This window comes from Podarcis vaucheri, assembly GCF_965113315.1.
Source record: "Podarcis vaucheri genome assembly, chromosome: 1".
In the NCBI taxonomy this organism is placed as follows: domain Eukaryota; kingdom Metazoa; phylum Chordata; class Lepidosauria; order Squamata; family Lacertidae; genus Podarcis; species Podarcis vaucheri.
Window position 1 is genome coordinate 42,510,672 of NC_138759.1, and position 20,769 is coordinate 42,531,440.

The window sequence follows — 20,769 nt, forward strand, 5'->3', positions numbered from 1 at the left end:
TGTTCTCGCTCAGGCTCCATATTAATAAATTCCCCAAGGTAACACTCCTTGGGGGTGGGGCTGGCTACCAATGCATAGGAGCTGCTGCTCTGTCCATGGCTCCTGCATGTAGAGAGCACCTCAATTTCAGAGAACCTGTTGTTGTTGTTTAGTCGTGTCCGACTCTTCGTGACCCCATGGACCAGAGCACGCCAGGCACCCCTGTCTTCCACTGCCTCCCGCAGCTTGGTCAGACTCATGTTTGTCACTTCAAGAACACTGTCCAACCATCTCGTCCTTTGTCATCCCCTTCTCCTTGTGCCCTCCATCTTTCCCAACATCAGGGTCTTTTCCAGGGAGTCTTCTCTTCTCATGAGGTGGCCAAAGTATTGGAGTCTCAGCTTCATGAAGAGAACCTGTATACTGCACCAAAAGAGCTCTCTATCTTATAGCCATCATATGAACTGGAACACAGCTCTAAGGGATACAAGTACAGTGGTACCTCGGGTTAAGTACTTAATTCGTTCCGGAGGTCCGTTCTTAACCTGAAATTGTTCTTAACCTGAAGCACCACTTTAGCTAATGGGGCCTCCTGCTGCCGCCGCGCCGCCGGAGCCCGATTTCTGTTCTTATCCTGAAGCAAAGTTCTTAACCTGAAGCACTATTTCTGGGTTAGCGGAGTCTGTAACCTGAAGTGTATGTAACCTGAGGTATCACTGTACAGTAATGTGAGATGGTCACTCACTTATCAGTGTTAAGATGTATGAAAACAAACCGAAATATTTTGTTTATTGGGGCAAGAAATTGTTTCCCAAAATAACACATACAGTACTGAGTAGAGAACATCATGCAAACTAAAACCAGGAAGGCCGTGAGTAGCAAATAAATAAAACATGATTACTGTAAACTGGGATTAGTCAGCACTTTACTATGGTTAGTTCTCCGTGTGGCACCAGCTTTAATTGCTAGGCCAAGGGAACACATCAACCCTAAACACACACACACAGTTGTGAAGTCTTATCCCATTACATTTTATAGTACATTCAACTTAGGGTGTTTGGGACTGAAGTGCTAGAGATATAACAAACTGAAAAGAGGTAACATGTTTAGAGAGACATTGTGCAATTCTTATGTGCAGTTTGAACGAAAAGCCATTTAATTTAAACCAGCGATTTCCTGGAAGCATGTTCTTTGGATCAAGAATGCGCATGTGAACAAACATGATATTTGCATTTAAAGACTGCAGTTCTAAGCACAGTTGGAATTGGGCTGCAGTCTGCCAGTCAACATATTTTCCTCTCTGCGTGTGCCTGTCTGTCAGATTGAAAGCAATAGCATGAGAGCACATACGTATGTAGTTGTACCAATCTGTCAGCTAAGATCTGTGGAGGAGACCATCCCTGTGGTCCCACCCCCTTTCACTTGGGCCTTTGGGTCCTATGAGGCCCAAAGTATGATTTAGTGAGCAGTCTGTTAGGAGAATGTTCTTAGTGCTGTTTTCATGCTTTTGATAGGTTGGGTTTAGTTATGTCTGCTTTATATCTTTAGAGGAACTGCTTGTGAAGAGTGGCATAAAAATGAGATAATAAAACAAACAATATGGATGTAATTCCGGAATTCCTGCTTTGGCAGCGAGTTGGGCTAGGAGACTTTTCTGGTTCCTTCCAACTCAATGACACTACAGTGGTACCTTGGGTTAAGAACGTAATTCGTTCCAGAGGTCCGTTCTTAACCTGAAAATGTTCTTAACCTGAAGGACCACTTTAGCTAATGGGGCCTCCTGCTGCCGCTGTGCCGCTGGAGCATGATTTCTGTTCTCATCCTGAAGCAAAGTTCTTAACCTGAGGTAATATTTCTGGGTTAGCGGAGTCTGTAACCTGATGCGTATGTAACCTGAAGCGTCTGTAACCCGAGGTACCACTGTATATGTATTGATAACACTTATACTAATAGAATCATAGAATTGTAGGCTCAAGTCCTAAGTATATTTACTAGGAAGTAAGGCCAACTGAACACAACTAAGCCATATTTATGAAGAAGTATGTGCAGGATTGTACTATGGTTCCAGTTCTGTGCATGCTTTCCTGGGAGGAACCGGTTTGAACATACATGGACACCTAGGATTTCATTGTAAATCTCCTCAAAGCAATTTTTTTGTTTCAATATTGGAAAATGTCAGAGACAATTTTCTTGTTGAATTATAAACACACACAAACACAATTCCTTCAAAATATCAACCGCAAGTCATAAACTTACGTTTTGGGTCCCCCCGCCCCCGGCATGAGGGTGACATAAATCTCACAGAAAATCCTGGCACAGCACTGGAAAAATTCCTGTCGGCATGTGCCAAGCTTTGTAATCAGTGTAAAGCTACAGATGGGAGTGTGCAATACACCAGCCTTCCCACCTGCTGCTGCCTCTTGCTGGTTGTGTGTGTGTGTGTGTGTGGAGAACATACTGCTTTAATCCAGATATTTCCTTTGGGCAATGTTCCTCTTTTTTCTTCAGCTCACCTCTGTTCAATTCACAAAGAATTACACTCCCTGACCCATAAAGTGTGATATTTGTCCTGCTTTAGTACTAGCGTTTTCAACTGTGATTGGGGGAAAAAGAAGAGAAGGTGGCAAAATACAAGAAGGGTTTTATTGAAGAGTATTTTCCTGGTGTCTGTTCTCGTTGCTGCTGACATCAGTGGAAAGTGCGGGCTTAGCGCTGATCGGTGTTCCAGCCTGAGGACTTAGCTCAGGCTGCTACTTTAAAAGTTTATTAATACCTGTGCCACAGAATCATATATAAATACATATCTGTGTGATGTACAAAATCCTTTAAAACCAAAGCATCATAACAATAAAACAAAATCAAAGTACATTGAAGAAGTTCAAGAGATACCCTTCACACAATCCTTTCATGGGACTGTGTATGTGTGGAGGGGGCAGGGCAATGTCCACTGGCTCCGCCCCAGTGACATTCATCCCACTGGCCCATCCATTGTCTGTACATTGTGTGGGACACCTTCAAAGGGACACCTATGTGCACACAGCAGTATGGGAACACAACGTTGCATTTGGCCAGATCACTTCAGTCACACACATGGGTATTCCTCTGCCAGTTAGGTCAGTGGCATCAGGGCAGGCAGTGGGCGCATTCTTGCCCCTTCCATGTGTTTAGGGTATATGTTAAGGAATGCATGAAGAGGGTTCAGGCCTCAAACCACTTAGGGTCAAATCCAGCACTTGATTTTGGCCCAGAAACAACTTGGTAACCCGTGAAGTTGGCATGAGATTGGCTTAGTAGGATCCAAACTCTTGACCCAAAACAGAATGCTCAGTCACATTCTTGGCTACATTTCCCCTGATTCCTTTATCTCAATGTAATTCTTAAGGAAACCCATAAGACTTAATTGTCGGGTTTTCTATTTTCAGTGATTTTCTGGCGGGCAATTTTTCTTTAACTCTGCATGGCTCCGTTTCCAGTTCTGCAAGATGGTTCTCAAAGAGGCAGATATGTAATCAATTAATTTATATTTATAGCCTGTCTCGTCCTTAGGTGCGTGGGGGAACATTTCAATTTATTGAGTTGCTGGAGGTGCTTAAATTGTAATCTGTCCCAGTCCCTAAGGACCAGTCTGTGCTGAAGTTTTACCATGCTTCTGAATGTGGTACAGAATTTGCTGTGTTGTTCCCAAGCATTCTGTAGGGACAAGTGGCTACGCAGAGAACTTCCTGACAAATAGTGCCTCAGCAGTTCAAGGACTTGGTGTGTGGTAGCCACCAAGATAAGAATGTCTCTGGTGCACTTAAAAAAACACACGCTACCAGCATTGTTTACTTAAAATATTGGACTAGGACTCTGGGGAGGAGGAGATAGTGACTTACAGTCTGAGCTGAATCAGATTTTCTGAGGAGTAATTAGCCTTGATTTGAGGTGAAGTTTCTTCCTAGTAACCATGCCTGAGGATGCGACTCGGGGATCCAAGCTGGTGCCTGTGTGAAATGCTCATTATTTGCACAAGTACTGAGGATCCAAAATAGAATGATCATGTTCTGCTTACATTTTACCATGTTTCAGGTGAAAACTTTTTCCTGAGCTCAGTGTGTGGCTGCTTCTGGGAAATGGCAGCATAATTAACAAGTACCCATAGTTCCTTCACACAGTCAGTGCCAACAAGAATTGCTGCTGCTTATGCAGAAAGGCAGTAAATAATTTTCACATGCTTAAAACGGGCTGTTAAAACCATCACCCTGCGTTGCCGAAAGTCATTATTCCCATCCTTTGAAACGCTCATCGATAGGGGAAGAGCTGCTGATTGTGATACTTTCCTTAAATTAAACAGAGAGAGAAAAAAGTGAAGATACTAATCTGGCAAAATGGGAGCGAGCGTGTTGCTTTCATTAATTTCCCTATTACAGTGCTGTTGAGAGATAATTTCAAGGGGGTGGGGGGAGACCCTTAATGATGCATGCAGTGCTTCCCGCATTGCTTTCACAATAGGTTTCTCCCTGGAGAGGGGGGGATAGTCTAGAAAGGGGGGGGCGGTTAGCTTGCTGTGGAATTGGGAAGACGGCTCCGTTGGTTCTGGCAGTGAGGGGGTTGACTGACAGTCTGCAGTGCAGTGGAGTTAGCTGGGCTCCCTATATGGCTATGGATTAGCTATATGCTAATACAGATAGGGAAAAGGAGCTGTGCTGAGTCCAGCGAGCTGCTACCAGTGTAGGCAATCAGAGGCTGAGCAGAGCTGCTTCCTCCAGAGCCATGGCTGAAGGGGGCGAAGCAGGGGAAGATGAAATACAGTTCCTACGAACTGTAAGTATCTGTTGTTTTTTTCTAGGTCAGGAACCGGGTTCTTTTTCTTTGTCTCCTTGACTGTGCCTGCTTGTATTTCATTACAGAATAACATTTCCCCCCTCTGTCTTTCTCCCTCTCTCTGCTTGTGCTTGGTTACCCAGGAACGAATGTTTGGGAGAACGGGAAATAATGCAAGGATACGTACAGGCTGTACCAGACAAGCATTGGACATTCTCAGTGCCATCTCCCTTTAAAGCTGCTTATTAGCCATCTCCGTCCGAGTTTGGTACCGAAAGGGAGTTGTTTGCTCTGGTGATTCCCTGTGTCTGAAGCATCCTTGTTAACTTTGTGATTGGGTTTCTTAATGCTGCATGCCAGATACCTGACCTCTGAAACTTCTCTCTAGGTTACTCCTCAGTGACAATTAAAAGAAGCTTTGCGGGGAATAGAGGATCAAAATCGCAAGCAAACCCCGATGAGGGGTCTCTGAGACCTCTGCAATCCTTCCTCCCCTTTATAGCAAATACACAGACATACAGTGTTTGCATGAATGGATGTGCTTCAGAGGTAAACCTGAAATATTTTTCTGTGCTTCAAACAGAGGTTTAGTTTAAATGGATGTAGCGCTTCCTCTAGCCAGGGGTGTCAACCAGTGAAATAATAACTTGCCCCTCTCATAAATGCTCCATAAAGAGCTTTCACAACATTCTTCCATAAGGTTTCGGAGGGGTGATCTTTTCTGTTTTTGAAGTGACTCTGATTCACACATTAATTGGTCTGAGGTGTGGGACATCCTTTCATTGAGTAATTCTGTATGTTGATGCGGGTTGGAGTTGCTTGAGGAGCGGCCCTTCAAAATACATTTAGTTCCTGTCGCCCTTTCACCATTTCTCTGCTTCCTTGCAAAAAACTGTGCCAGCAACAGACTCTCCGCAGTTTCTAGTGCAACTTTTTTTAAAAGGTGGATTTCCAAAATGGGTAAGCTGTTGCCAGTTGGGCAGGGGCGCAGAGCATGGGGAATATGAGAAAAGGTGTCTTTTGCAGCTCCTGAAAAATGCTAGTTGTGTCAAAGTGTCATTGACACTTCCTTCCTTCTGAAAACCTCATGATGGAAGATGTAATTACAGGGAAGACTAATTTTATTCCATTACATCTTCTGCTGCTTATGTTATGGGACAACTGCATATCCACACAATGAAGCCCCTAAATGTATATTTTGAACAATAGATGTTTCCCCCCCGCAATAGCATTAGCTTTGCACCTTCCAGGCATGTCTTTGACATGACACCCAAATGGCTGTCTAAGGCGCTTTTGCTTCATATCCTCACTGAACAGCAAGGTGAAAAGCTTTCTCCTCTTCCTAGACAAATAAGGTATCTCATCTTTTCCTACATGAGGAGACTTCTGATGAGACTGCAACCTGTGTTCCTTCCTCAAAGGGACAGAAACTCTATCTTTCACTGAATTTAGTGTTTATGATTTAGGATATGGTGTAAACATACAATGATTTTTTTTTAAGGAGGCTTCTTGGCATCACAGAATAGTGCATAGAGATAGGTTACTGTTTTTATTTGACGGTATTATTCGCTCCCCACCCCCCGGCGTGCTCATCATAAAGCACAAAATGCAGGTTTCTTCACTTTTCTAGACAACTTCCCATACAGACAGAGGTATCAGCTACTAAACCTTCCCCCGAATTCTACATTCCCTAGGGAGGAGTGTTATTTATTTCTTGCATACTACTTTGATTGTGGCCATAAATACTAAAGATTAATTACACACTTTGGTACATGAGCAGTATACTAAGGCATGCGTGCAATATGAAAGCACTTTTGCTGCTGAGTTATTGTGTTGTCTGTTAGACTCTACCAACACAAACCCTCGGTCTTAAATTTATTTGTAGGGAGGATTCCTTGAGCAGTTGTGTGTTTTCAAAAATAGTTTCTCACATGCGGCGTAACCTTAGTTTTGGGCTGGCAGATGTGATCGCATATATTACAAAGTGACAGAAGGCAGAGTTCAGTGTTCTTATAAAGAGATGGAACTGTAAAAAATAATAAAATTTCCCAGAGTATGCCATTCAGAAAATGTGAAACACTTGCAATTTAGTCCCTTGCTTTTATATGAGCAAGTCCATTTTCCAAAGCAAAATCCATGTAAATGAAGTCAAGAAAGAAAATCTGATTCCTTTCCTCCCAGCGTTGCACTCCTAAATTTTTGTGAATCATTTTTTAAAGCATCTGCCTTCTGCTTTGAAGTGGTTGCATTTTAGTGGCCAGTACAGTGGTACTTAAATTCTCTTTTTCCAAAGCTTCCTAGCTTGCATTAGAATGGTATGTTTTAGAATTCAGGAGGTTTTTTCTTTTTGTAGACACGCAAGTGTCTAGCTAGGACTTGGTTACACTTATTAAGGATTCAGATGTGGTGCTTCCTGGGCTGTTATAGTGCCAACAAAACCTGTTTACACAGGAAAGGAATTGTGGAATGTTTGATCCACATAAACTTGCTGGTTATGTTAGACAATTCACTAACATGGCTTAGTTTATGAAATAAAAATTCCAGGATTCAAGCTGGCCTGGTGGATAGCACTTCTTCTGTCCTATGCTAGCTTAGGATACGTTGCAGCATAGTCTGTCTTTCTTTAAAAAAAATTTTTTTTAAAGGCTGCAAAAACTAAAAGTACCTGCAGTCCACTATAGATGTTTTAAATTAGAATGGAAGATTGTCACTTAACAGTCACATGAAAAAGTTTAGTTATACCTTAATGGGTCATCTGTGTTACGTGCCTCTGAGTCCTTTTGCTCAAGGACATCAACAGTGCCTTCCTGGATCTGATCAAGATCAATCTATTCCAATGTTATTTGCCAATGTACACTGGATAATCTGCTAGAAATTTGTCACTAGTCTGTCCTGAATACTGTCTGCCTTCTGCACACTTCTACATTATGGCATTGCAAGAGATTCTGGTATTTACCTTTTAGATTTCACTGACACCCATGTTTGTGTTGCTTGCATGGTCAAGTCTGCCGTTCCTTTGCCCTGAAAGTCCTTATCTCTCATCCCAAATATGTGAGCTTCTGAGTATCAAGGCGGTCTCTTAATTGTGAAAGTTTGGGGCTCTGACACCGGAAACCATAATAGCAATAATTTATATAGCACTTCAGAGTGTTCAAAGTGCTTTGTGTCAGTAATACTTACAAGTAACCCTGCAATGTAGGTCAATAATATTATCCTATTGCAGGTGGGGCATTGAGGCTGAGAGGTAACAGCTTCTTAAGACAACTAAAGGAATTTATGGCAAAGACTAGCTTGAAACTGGTTTGTAGCTGAGTCTTTAAATTGTTACACTCAAGAATTGTGGGTGGTTTGCTTAAACCTGGTGACAGATACACAAAACTGTTGGAAAACTGAGACCAATGCAGACTTTAACAGCAAGCCAGGTTCCCCTCCCAGTTCCTCTCTAGAATTTGCTGAACATCTAGAATGATGAATGAAGGGTTTCAGAAAGCTCAGAAATCTGTTCGCCATTTATGGCATTTTATTTGGCCTAATTAAAATATTGCCTTACTATGAAGTTTGGAGTTTTTTTTAAAGGAACAACATATTTTCTCAAAACAAGTTCTGGAGCTAAGTCCTGTGCACTGAGCAGTTATTGTTTACATGCCTCTCTAAGGCTTACATCTTGAATGTATGTTGAAGAATTCTGATTTATTTTAGTGAAATTTACTTCGGTATAAGAGCTATCTCACACTCCCTTGGTTTCAGATGCAACACCCTAAGCGGGCCGCTGCTGACCATGTATATGCAGGGCTGTATTTGCTAGATTACGGTTAGTATGCTTACAGTTAGAGCGGCAATTGGGTCTCTGTGCTCACTTCTGCCTTTGACCACTGTGATTTTAAGGAAACTATTGGGAAATTCCAGAATGTTCATGACTAAATAGCAGAAGCTGCACAAATAAGGTATCGCTTGCTATAGTGCAGGGGCTGGAGAATTATGGGTTGCTCCCGGACTGTTGGGTTTAGGATCGTATATCTGTCAAAACTCTTATTGCTTTTGGCCTTTTTAATTTAACACACAGTCTTTTCTGTGCCTCTTCAAAATATGAAATAGTTACACGGATCACAGAGCATGTATGTAGCACAATAAAAACAAAAACAAAGCAATGCGGCACAATTATCTTATAATAGGATTTATTCAGGAAACAAAGTCAAAACAAGTGCAATCAAAATTAATGTGAAATATGACAAAATAGTATTTCCAATAGGAAATATAGCTTGTATTAATCATGTTAGGTGTATAATCTTCGGTGCCCAATATATAATCCTTGCAGGGCTATATTGTAACTGAAGGACTTTACATTCTTCACTTTTGCCCAGCGTATGAATTACAGATAGGCTGTAAATACATTTAGCATGGAAGAAAGGTGTATGTGTGTGTGAGGCTGGCATCTCTCCCCACCCCCTGCCGACCTGGTTTCCATGTCTATAACAACAAGCAAAAGTTCGGCAGGCAAAGCTTTTTCCAGCATGCAGATGCACTGCTTTGAAAAACATCGCCTGCTAATTTTCTGTTCATTATGTTGCTGTTAAACATATGGGTCTTGCACAGGAAAGAAGGAGGGACATGGTCAAGATAAATAAGAGCATGTGGCTTGTGTAAATAGTCACTAGAACTGGGGTGAAATTCTGTTGTTTTCGAGTTACAACAACTCAGGATTACGTGATGGGAAGCATGTTTAAGATAAATGTTTGGCAATCCTATAGAATTGCCACAGTAAGGCAATGAACTGTGATGGAATCTGGTTTTATAAATGGTCAGATGGAAGTCTAATTTGTAGTGAAAACTTGAAGCCCAATTTCCCATATTTAGAGACGGTACATCGCTAATTTCATTGGGGATGAAGCAGAGAGGATAGATATTGTCAATTTTGTCCTACTTATTATCTTCCCAGGGGCATCTCATTGGCCATGGTTGGAGAAAGATTTCAGTTTTGAAATCCCAATAACCTTTTAGGAAACTTACCATTTGGTGGTGTGAATTGTGACTGCTGCAGTCTGAAAAGTTTGCATGAGCAGAAAAACATACAGCAAGTGATTATGGAATTATGACCCTTCTTCCTGCAAAGAGAGATGGCGTGTTCAGCCCTCTCTTCTGCCAGTGGTTCACATTGTACTTGGCTTTCCCAGACGTGTTGCAAGCATCATTTGTACAGATAGAACTTCATCAGTTTAAATAGAGAGGATAAACCTACCAGGATGAGGGTGGAAGGCTGGGGAAAGTAGAGCTACAAATCAAGGAAGCATCTGAAAAGCCTTGCCCTTTACAGATGCAGTAGTTCAGCAAAGAAAAAGAATACACACAGAAACGCAGCAGCAAGGAAACAGACCTACACAGGGTGGCATAGGGATTTCCAAAGCAGCCCTTCTGTTAACACATGCAAACGACAGGAAAGTGGGGGTCAGCAAAAAAAAGCCCCCATACCTATAATGCATGTGTTTTATAAATAAGCCCAAACCCCCAAATAGCAGCAATAGGGTAGTGGGGGGTAAAGAGCAATTCTGTTGCATCTTCATTAGTTTTGAAGGTGAGAAGTTTGCAAGCTCTTCCCTTATTTTATATCTTGTCGCTCAGTTAGGAAGGGTAGTTCCAGCTCAGGGTAGTAGGAAACGCAATAGCGTCAATTGTCAGCACCCAGGAGGCAAATTGTGGCTTCCATTGGGGGTAATGACACATTTCACTTTTGCACTGTAGACCACCTTAGCAACCCCCTCCTTTGAAACAAGATTTAGGACACACACACCCAGAAAATTTATAGCCTACTACTCTGAAGGCAGTCTTTTGTAGGGAGATGAGTGCTGCATAGGTTTCTGGAACTAGCACAACGAAGAGGGAATTCTATATGTACTTCAGAGGTATGCTACGAGTACCGGTACTTATCTCTGTAAAGAGCAACACAACCAAACTTGGGTGGGAAATATCAGTATTTAGGAAAATGCTATGGTTTCTTCTTTCAGTTTTCATGAGTTCAAGGGTAGGGAAACATGGGAAGCACAGGATTTGCAAACCAGAACACACTTAACCTCCTCTGATGGAGCCATAAGGAGGAGATTGGAAGTTTTAGCTTCTGTTTTTTTGTTAACTGCAGCTTGCCACACCTGCACTGGGGCTAAACACAGTTAATCTTAACTATGGTAAGTGGAGACAAGGCAACTTCACACCATAGCTTGCTTGTTTTTACTTACCATAAAGGTAAAGTAAAGGGATCCCTGACTATTAGGTCCAGTCGTGGCCAACTCTGGGGTTGCGGCGCTCATCTCGTTTTATTGGCCGAGGGAGCCGGTGTACAGCTTCCGGGTCATGTGGCCAGCATGACTAAGCTGCTTCTGGTGAACCAGAGCAGCGCACGGAAACACCATTTACATTCCCACTGGAGCGGTACCTATTTATCTACTTGCACTTTGATGTGCTTTCGAACTGCTAGGTTGGCAGGAGCAGGGACCGAGCAACGGGAGCTCACCATGTCACGGGGATTCAAACCAACGACCTTCTGATTGGCAAGTCCTAGGCTCTGTGGTTTACCCCACAGTGCCACCATAATTAAGGCTAATTGCAGTTTAGAGTTCAGATGGCATATTAAACTGAAATCAACCTAAAACAGAAGTGGATGCTCCCAATCTTCTCTTTGTAGCCATGCTAGAGGAAGGGAGGGGAGGAGGGGAGTGCACAAATCCAAGGCTGGGCTTGTTCTCGTTATACTAAACCATAGTGTTATCACCATATCCAAAGGCAGCCATTGCATTACATCAAGAGCAAAGAGCAAGCAGTCAACTATAGGTTAGCTCCAAAATAAGGAACTTTCTGGCTACAGTGTCAGTCACACCTGACCTCAAACACTAGCAGACATACCAGGACTGTCTCGGCTTCTGTCTTGCATCCCTCATTAGCCCTGGGAGATATGGACTTGCATAGAACGTATGCCTATGCTGTTTGTCAGTTAATGTCTGTAAACAATGTAATCTACTGAGTATCATCTCAGAAATATCTGTTGTGTAGCAACCAGCATACTGATTGTGTCTGGCTTTGCAGTGCCATGTTATCTAGCTTCTGCAATTTTCCATTTCTAAGATCTGTGACTTAGATTCTCTTGAGAAAGTGGGCAATGTTGAATGTGCACAGTAATGTGCTGATAGTCAGTGAGAGATCATGCTATAACCTTGATGTTCCGAAAACCATGGGTGGTTGTCAGCTAGTGTTTCACATTGCTAGGTATCCTTTCACATGCTTACTCCCTTCCTAAATTTTATCGGTGTTTCCAACTGTCTCATCACAGCCAAACTTCTTTGAAAAGATTGGAGAAAAGCTGTTATTGTGTAGCCCAAGCTTTTTATCCTGCGCTCTTATGTCTAGAAGTGAATTTATATCAAGGACGTTCAAATGCCACCTTGCAGATACGGATCGGTTGGCTGGGCTCATATATTTTTGTAGCAAAGGAACAGATCCACCATTCTGTTGTTAGAAGGTAGGATACCTTGTGCCATCTTTTACCAATAGTCTTTCTGCATCGTCACATTATTTACTGCACTAATTACACATGTTCCAAGGATGAAGAGTTTGGATTCCTATGAAGGTTTGTGCATCTGGTTTTGGCTTCTTTGTGAAGTCAGTATTCATTATCCATAAACCAGTAAATACTCTCATTGCTCACTGAGCCATCATTTTCTGAGGTCATAGCCACACCATATATTTAAAGCACTCTTATGCCACTTTAAAAGTCATGGCTTCCCCCAAAGAATCCTGGGAACTGTAGTTTGTTAATGGTGTTGAGAGTAGTTAGGAAGACCCAACCCACAAAGCTACAGTTTCTAGATTTCTTTGCAGGATGAAGTGACTTGCAAGATAGTTAAACGCTTCTGCAGCAATTTAGGCACTGAAAGTATCCTAGGTACTGAAAGTTAGACCTGCATTAGTTTCCTTATGGAAAACAAGTCTCTCATGAATTTCAATAAAAACGTAATTTCTTAAAGCTGAGCTTCAGAATAATGTTCAATTGTTTTTGTTTTAGGGGAAGTGTTCAATGATTCCTAGCAATTTCTGTCATTCACTGGAGAGAAATGTTTTGAGAAAACATTTCATCATAAATTGTTCTTAATAGAGGTGTTATCATCCTTTGGTTATGAATTCAGAGAGGTTTGTGTTAACTGTTGCTATGTTGCTATGAAATCATTTTGCTGATTTTTTTTTTTTGTTCAAATCATATTTTACAAAAATAGCCCGTGGCATTTCATTTCACAACAGTAGCCCAGTTAAATATAATTGACTTGTGAATCATGCTGTGTGAAAAGCAAAGTTGTCTCCAAATGGCCCTTTGGAAAACTTTACAAAATCACTAGCCCTAAAATAGAAATAGTTTTATAAATGTATAAATTGTAAATAGGTTTATAATTCTATAAAATCATGCTAATGATGGCTTTATTTAAATTTTCTTACAAATTTGACACACCAGAATTCCAGCATTGGCACTGAGACTTTCAGACAATGTTTGGTTGGTAGCAGATTGTAAATAATGTTGATTTTAACTGGATATTGTATTGAGGAACAGTTCCAGATAGCAGTAAATAGATAATAAAAGGCAATGCAAATACTGTTTGACTGGAATACAGAGTATCATGCCTTGAGCGGTGATATAAAAAATGCCTGTGGCCAAATAACTTCAACCCCCAAGAACTGAGCAACCTTTCTTAAATTCATTGCCTGTAGTGCTTTAGTCTGTGTAGTGGAATGTATACAAAAACATGAAGACAATTACTAAATGGTATATGTTCTACACATCTCATTAATGTCAATTTCTTCCACTAAGGAACAGACTTTTAAAGCCATCTGATAAGCCTCAGTATCTGTTTTCATAGATGCAAACAAATATTCTTAGCTAGGTGCAAAGGAGGAAGCTGTCTAATACTAAGTCAGATCATTGTCCCATTTGGCTCTTTTGTCTGCATTGATTGGCAGAGGCTCTCCTGGGTTTTAGGGATGAGACTGTCCCAGCTCTACCTGGAGAACCTGGGTCCTTTCGCATGCAAAACTTGTACTGAACTACTTGTTGACAGTTATACAGCACAAGTAATGTTGAAGGTCTGTAGCACCAAATATATTATCTATAGTAGTACAGAATATAGTTTTGGCTCAGTAAGCTGAGTGCTAAGAATGATACTCCATCATACCTCTATGGCTGGATTCATGCATACACTCAACAGTATGGTGGCAACTTGAAGAAAGTCTTTTTGCTCTCTCCAGAGCTACTTACTGCTCTTGGTGTCCCCTTTTTGGTGGTTTGTGAGCACATAGTTAAAATGGTTGGAACCTTGCTATGAGCTGCTTCCGTTGCTACGTTTCTTAACTGCTGTATTCTACAACCATTGTGCTGTAAAAATGTGCTGTAAAATACGTGTGTGATTCAGATCTAATATTCTAATCCAGTGAGTTACTATGAATTTGGTATTTCTGTTGCTGGGATAGTGACTGCGTGATCCCTCCCCATGTTTTCCACACAACTCCTGTTTGAAACATGTTAGACTACTGTGATTTACATCTTTGTTTCAATGCCTCTTCATCAGTAATGTTTGTATATTAGTGTAAATATCCCCATTAGTACTGCAGTATTCATGCATTGCAGAAGCTTGGACCAGATGACCCTCTATGATTCAATGATTCTGGTACCTCCAGCACCTAAAGTTCTACATCAGTAGTAGCTGAGAATTCTGGCCCAAGGTGGTGCTTAAGGTACTTCTTTATAATGACAGAGGCATATCTGCTAGTCTGATGGTATACAGTGGTACCTCGGGTTACATACGCTTCAGGTTACAGACTCCGCTAACCCAGAAATAGTGCTTCAGGTTAAGGACTTTCCTTCAGGATGAGAACAGAAATCGTGCTCCAGCGGCACGGCACGGAAGATTTGTCACCAATGCAGCTAGGAACATGTTAGCAGGGAAAGCAATCAATCAATCAAACAATCAATCAATGTTTATTACAGCAAACAGCCAGCATAGGAGGGAAAGCTTTCCATCAGAGGGATTTTGAAGAGGAAGATGAGGATGAGCAGGTCACCAAGGAGGTCTGGCTAAAACTACAGGAGGTCTAATGGAGTGAGTTCTGCCACTCGGCTTGTGGGGAAGAAGCTACAAAGAGAAATGACCCTGGCAGATGCCCTTTTAAGATAAAGACTGGTGCAATGGTGGACATGAAGAAATTGAAAGAATCACAAGATCAGTGAAGAGGAGGACTGTAACCTTGTAAGTCCTTTTTCTGCAGAGACCAACATGAGAGGTGAATACAGTGGTACCTCTGGTTATGTACTTAATTCGTTCCGGAGGTCTGTTCTTAACCTGAAACTGTTCTTAACCTGAAGCACCACTTTAGCTAATGGGGCCTCCCACTGCTGCCGCGCCACCGCCACACAATTTCTGTTCCCAGCCTGAAGCAAAGTTCTTAACCCGAGGTACTATTTCTGGGTTAGCAGAGTCTGTAACCTGAAGTGTATGTAACCCGAGGCACCACTGTATGCTGATATGATAAACTCCATTGAAATAAAGCTGAAGAAATGGAAGGGAATTGTGGAAAATGAGGAGCAGGAAGTAAAGCAGAAGAATGCAGAGCACAGTCTGTACAAGCTGCCTGAGAGCATCCGGGTTTCTTTGGCCAAGAAGACAGAAGAGGTGCTGTCCAATAAGATGCTGAGCAGCATATCAGAGGCTCAAAATTGAAGCCAAGATCAAAAACATCTTCTTTACTGAGAAGGCCAAAGTGAGGTTACTGGCTGAGCAGCAGAACAAAGAGAAAAATAGGGAAACTTCCTATGTCCCAACGAACATGCCTGTCAACTATGTCCAGCACAACAGATTTTATCTTGGAAAGTGGAATTCACCGGTATGGAGAAACAAAGAGAAACCCTAAGCCAGTCAGCTGATGGTGGGAGATACTGAGAAGCCAGAAGTTGTGAGATCCTCACCTAACTGCAAACACCCCCAAATGAGAAAGCAACTGATTACTATCTCTATGAGTTCAAGAAGATAAACTGGCAGTACTGAAGCTCTTCAGATGTTCAGAGCAAATGCACAGGGAAATTTGAGAAGGGGAAGTTTCACTTAGAATTGTCCTTGTGACCAGGAACTCTTTTTGTAAACCACTCAGAGGGGATTAAAAAAAGAAAATCAAGCTGTGTATAATTTTTATTAAATATTTCACAACATTCACAGAGCGACTATGATACAGATAAAAAGCTTAAGTCAAAGTACAGAGTATGGGAAACACACAAGATGAATTTGACCTAATAGCATTACTGAAACCTGGTGGGATGAGACTTATGACTGGAATATAGAAATAGAGGGGTGCAACTTATTCCAAAGGAGTAGAATGAACAGGAAGGGAGCAGCATTATATGTAAATAATGTGTACGTTTGTGAAGGGATTCGTGGCCTGGAACATGGAAGGCAGATTGAGAGTATATGGGTAAAAATGAATGAAGAGGAAAACAACAATGAGTTTACTGCTATAGACCTCCAGGCCAGACTGAAGACCTGGAAGATGCCTTCCTTGAGCAGAATACCAAACACTCAAAAATGGTCATAATAGTCACAGGAGACTTCAGTTATCCCCGATATCTGTGGGAAATCAAGCTCTGCCAAGAATGTAAGGTCCAACAAGTTCCTCAGTTGCCTCACTGACAATTTCATTTCCCAGAAGGTAGAAAAAGCAACAAGGGTCTATAACCAGATCTATATTGGATCTGGTTCTCACCAACAGGAACAAACTTATTGACATAGTGGAAGTACTTGGAATGTGGGAGCAAGTGATCATGTCCCCTGGATTTCATGATACAGAGACAAGGGAAAGCTGAGTGTAGCCGGACATGCATTCTGTACTTTAAGAAGGCTGATTTCAAAAAGTTTGAGGAACTACTGGGCATGGAAGAAAAGGGAAATCACAAAGGAAGAGTATACACAAGTAGCCAACAGTTGCAGATCAGACAGATCAAAGCTCAGAATGAACTCAGGCTTACACAAGCCAACTTTAAACCATCGTTTATGAAGTTTTAGGTTTAGATGAACCAATAAACCACACTTAGTTAAAAACTGAACTGCCAAAGATGCTGATCTCCTCACATCTGGGCCACAGGGGTAGAGGGCTCATGAATATAAAACTTAGCATTGTTTCCTTCTCTCTTTATTCTGCTAGTAGAGTATTTGGCCATCACTTTGGAAGTTTTGCTTCTAGTTAGTTGAAAACAAACAGCTACAATGTTAATATTTAGATAAATGTGTTAATTTATAATTAAGACAAGCTGATTCCTTTATAATGAATTACCTTAACGAAAGCAGATATCAAAGCCCACCCCTTTTAAACCGACCATTTCCCAAAACAATTTTCATTTTTTAGTCAGTATATGACAGCAAGTTCAATAATGTATTCCATGCTGTCAATTCCCTCAGTGAAGAGCAGCTTTCTCTCAGGCTGTCAGGGGGAAATGTCAGCGTCCTGAAAAACTATAGCTAAGTACACGAGACAGAAAACTTTAATGTAGGCAAAAACAGAAACTTCAAAGTAGGCTTAAACTGGTTTACGTGAAAGTTAAATCATTCTCTTCTGCACGTAGTCCAGGAATACTGCAGAACCAGTTAGCATGATGATCTTCAGCATCCTATCTAGAAAATAAAATTTAAAAAATCTGTGGGAAACTCTCAGACCCAACAAGTACCTATAACATTACTAGTTTAGATGCCTCAATATCTGGTGCAATGAAGATTAGCTGAGGAAGCAGGACTAACCCAAGCAGTCATCACTAGAAATATTACAGTAGATTTTCATGGCCATTACACAGGAAGATTGGTAATTAAATTGATTTAATTTTCAATTTTCCTCTGGAAGGGTAAATTGGTCTTGCATTAATTAATAGGTTAGGATATTCTTATTTTCAGCTGCCATCCCAAGTTAAGCAAATAAAGGGTAGCTTGGAATGATCAAAAGTACAGTTGGTTCTGAACCAATTGGTGTGGGGACACTTGAAGCAAACAATGCCACTCTTATGAAATGAGAATCTTTTGTAGTTCATATGTAGGTAAACCAAGACCTTGACTAAGGCAAATATTGTTACAATAATTGTTTCGAACATCATACAGATGTATTTTACAGAGGACTCTGTAATAATTGCACAATAGTTCTGGGAACCCATGTTGGTGAGGCAAACTCACCTTAAAAACCTCCATTTAAACTGATTATGAAACAGCTGAACTGCAATATATTAAGAGTTTCAATGCTATCGCTTGTGGAGTGAACCAAGGCGAAGATACTTTTAGCACATTATATGTGTGAATTGGCCTACCGATGCGAAGATGTCTGTGTCATAAAAATTGGTTTTGTGAATTACCACTGTTTATGTAATAATCACTATTTGTACTTTTCTACCTTCTATTTACCTTTAACTTTTTCTAGTCCCCCTTCCCTAGCCATGTGTATATGTGTCTGTGACCCAGGATAAAATTTCATGCATCTTATAAAGTTGAGTGTAGTCCATGAATGCTTTGGCAATAGTAAACTGGTTAGTCTTTAAAGTGCCACAAAAGTCTTTGTAAATTTGGGTGCTAATGCAACGGGGATGCGGGTGGCGCTGTGGTCTAAAAGCCTGAGCCTCTTCGGCTTTCTGATCAGAAGGTTGGCAGTTTCGAATCCCCACGACGGGGTGAGCTCCCGTTGCTCCGTCCCAGCTCCTGCCAACGTAGCAGTTCGAAAGCACACCAAAAAGTGCAAGTAGATAAATATGTACCACTCTGGCAGGAAGGTAAACGGTGTTTCCGTGCGCTGCTCTGGTTTCACCAGAAGCGGCTTAGTCATGCTGGCCACATGACCCGGAAAAACTGTCTGCGGACAAATACCTGCTCCCTTGGCCTGTAAAGCGAGATGAGCACCGCAACCCCAGAGTCGTCTGCAACTGGACTTAACTGTCAGGGGTCCTTTACCTTTACCCTTTAATGCAACACTAATACCAAACAGGTATCCTACAGTTTTTTCTTTTCTGAGTCTGACCCAGCAATGAAGCTGTGCTGCAAACCACTAAGATCATGAACAGAAGGGAAGGGAAGAAGGAGAAATGTGGGAAAGAGGAGGGATGGTACAATTATTGTCTCCACACATTCCTATAGTTCAGATGTTTCCCAACGTTTGGGAACATTTAGGGTTTTGAGGAAGTGCCATGGGTGCCAGTCACAACATGGCAGCCAAGGTGCGTGTGGCATAATGCAAAATGACTGTCACATCTGAAATAGCACATCTGGTTTTCACTAGCAGAACTGCTTGGTTGAATCTGGTCCAGAGACCTTTTGAAGGTGCTGTGGAAGGCTCCTTGTCATAGGTTATTTGTAGACACCCATGTAATTTATTAGCTTTGTTGAGTCTATAGCTTAGAACTCTTGCTGTCACTTTCACATCTTCAACTGACTGCTCAAATCTACCTGTGGCCCTTCCATCTGTGGCCATTGCCCCACTATCCTCTCCTCCCTTTTGCCCTGTATAATTGATGCCACAGTAGCTTGTCGTCTTTCGACTTGCAATATCATGTCACTGTTGCTCCTCAATGGTAATAAATTACGTCACCAGGCACAGAGGTATATTTAGAATAGCTTGCAGTATTTTAATTTAAGGCAATATGGTTTCATACTCATATATAAAGAAAGTGATTGCCTAATATCATCAGCAATCAGCAGAGAATATGATTCTGAAACTTGGGAGTTAAATATTATAAGAGCAATTCAGAAGAATAAAATGATGCTAAGACCTGCTGCAAATTACATATCAGAGGATATGACAAAGCATTTCCACAAGATCCATGGCCTCATTTTTTTCTATTTTTGTCTACTCAAAGCTGACATTTTCTTAGAAACCAAAGTGTTTCAAGTCAGATCTTATGTACAAATAAACAAGTAGATGTTGACCTCATGCTGCCTATGACAGGAATGAAAATGGATTCAAAGGAGCAGTAATGAAATGAGAGAGCCTTGCCATTTATGTTAATGCCTCAAAAGTCCTTCATTCCTTAACATTTGAAATATACCAAGTGTGCTGCTTAATCCCTATGGCTAGCTAACGGCTTGCTTGAAAAGTACTGTTGGAAAGAGAGTACATTTCCAGCAATGACATTCAACACAGTTTAACTACGTTAATGAACACACATTTGATTAAACATGTTGAAAGAGAATATTTAAATAGAATTCGGTACAAGGAAAGTGTAACTAGGGAAAGGCAGAGCATATTCTACACAGCCACAAAACATGTATCTGATGGCAAAAAGGGCTCTGATTTGAAGGAGACAAGAAACTGCTAGGAAAATGAATACAGTTTTTGCACACAGTCATACTTTAGTATCTACTTTGCTCTGATCTTCAAATTGGTATGAATCCACACCAACGAAACCTGTGCTTCTGGTGTCTTAATACAAATGTTGGACGCTCAATAGTGGTTCATACATCTAAACATTTTGGAACAGCACATCAACTCATATAGCTCCAGAAGATATTTTTTCTTTTTCAGACTATTCTCCCTCTGCAAAAGGAATCTGAATGGACCTATACATGGTTCATTGGCTGCTGAGCTAACTATGGAATTTGGATTATTTTGAAAGAGAATTGGACAAATTAGTGGTGGATCAGGTTGTCAGTGGCCACTAGGCATGATGGCCATGTACTGTCCCCAGTGTTGGAGCCAGTATGCCTCTTAATATCCGTTTCTGAGGTTTACAAGTGAGGAGAGTGCTGGTGTGCTTATGTTCTGCTTGTGGGTTTCCCATTGGACATAGGGAAGGCCTGTGAAAAGAGGATGGCTGGACTAGATGGGCCTTTGGTCTGATCCAACAGGGCTCTGCTTCTCATTATTATTGTTATTAATTTTATTTATTTGCCTGCTCTTCAACTTAGGCTCCCAGGGCATGTCACAGTAATTTATGAATACAATATCCGA

General features: G+C 41.3%; 1 protein-coding gene and 1 pseudogene across 2 annotated transcripts in view; both read left to right on the top strand.

The window, feature by feature from the left end:
- Positions 1 to 4,558: 4,558 nt before the first annotated feature.
- The window catches only part of RYR3 (ryanodine receptor 3), a 286,017-nt gene continuing 269,806 nt past the window's right edge, over positions 4,559 to 20,769 (top strand). The window contains exon 1 of the mRNA XM_082241418.1: positions 4,559 to 4,782. Within this exon, the coding sequence (XP_082097544.1) occupies positions 4,732 to 4,782 (51 nt within the window). The 5' untranslated portion in view covers positions 4,559 to 4,731. The remainder of the gene's footprint in view (positions 4,783 to 20,769) is intronic.
- On the top strand, positions 6,046 to 15,851 carry LOC309535939 (splicing factor C9orf78 pseudogene; annotated as a pseudogene). The gene is made up of 3 exons: positions 6,046 to 6,137; positions 14,897 to 15,090; positions 15,319 to 15,851. The product of its transcript is annotated as a splicing factor C9orf78 pseudogene (transcript).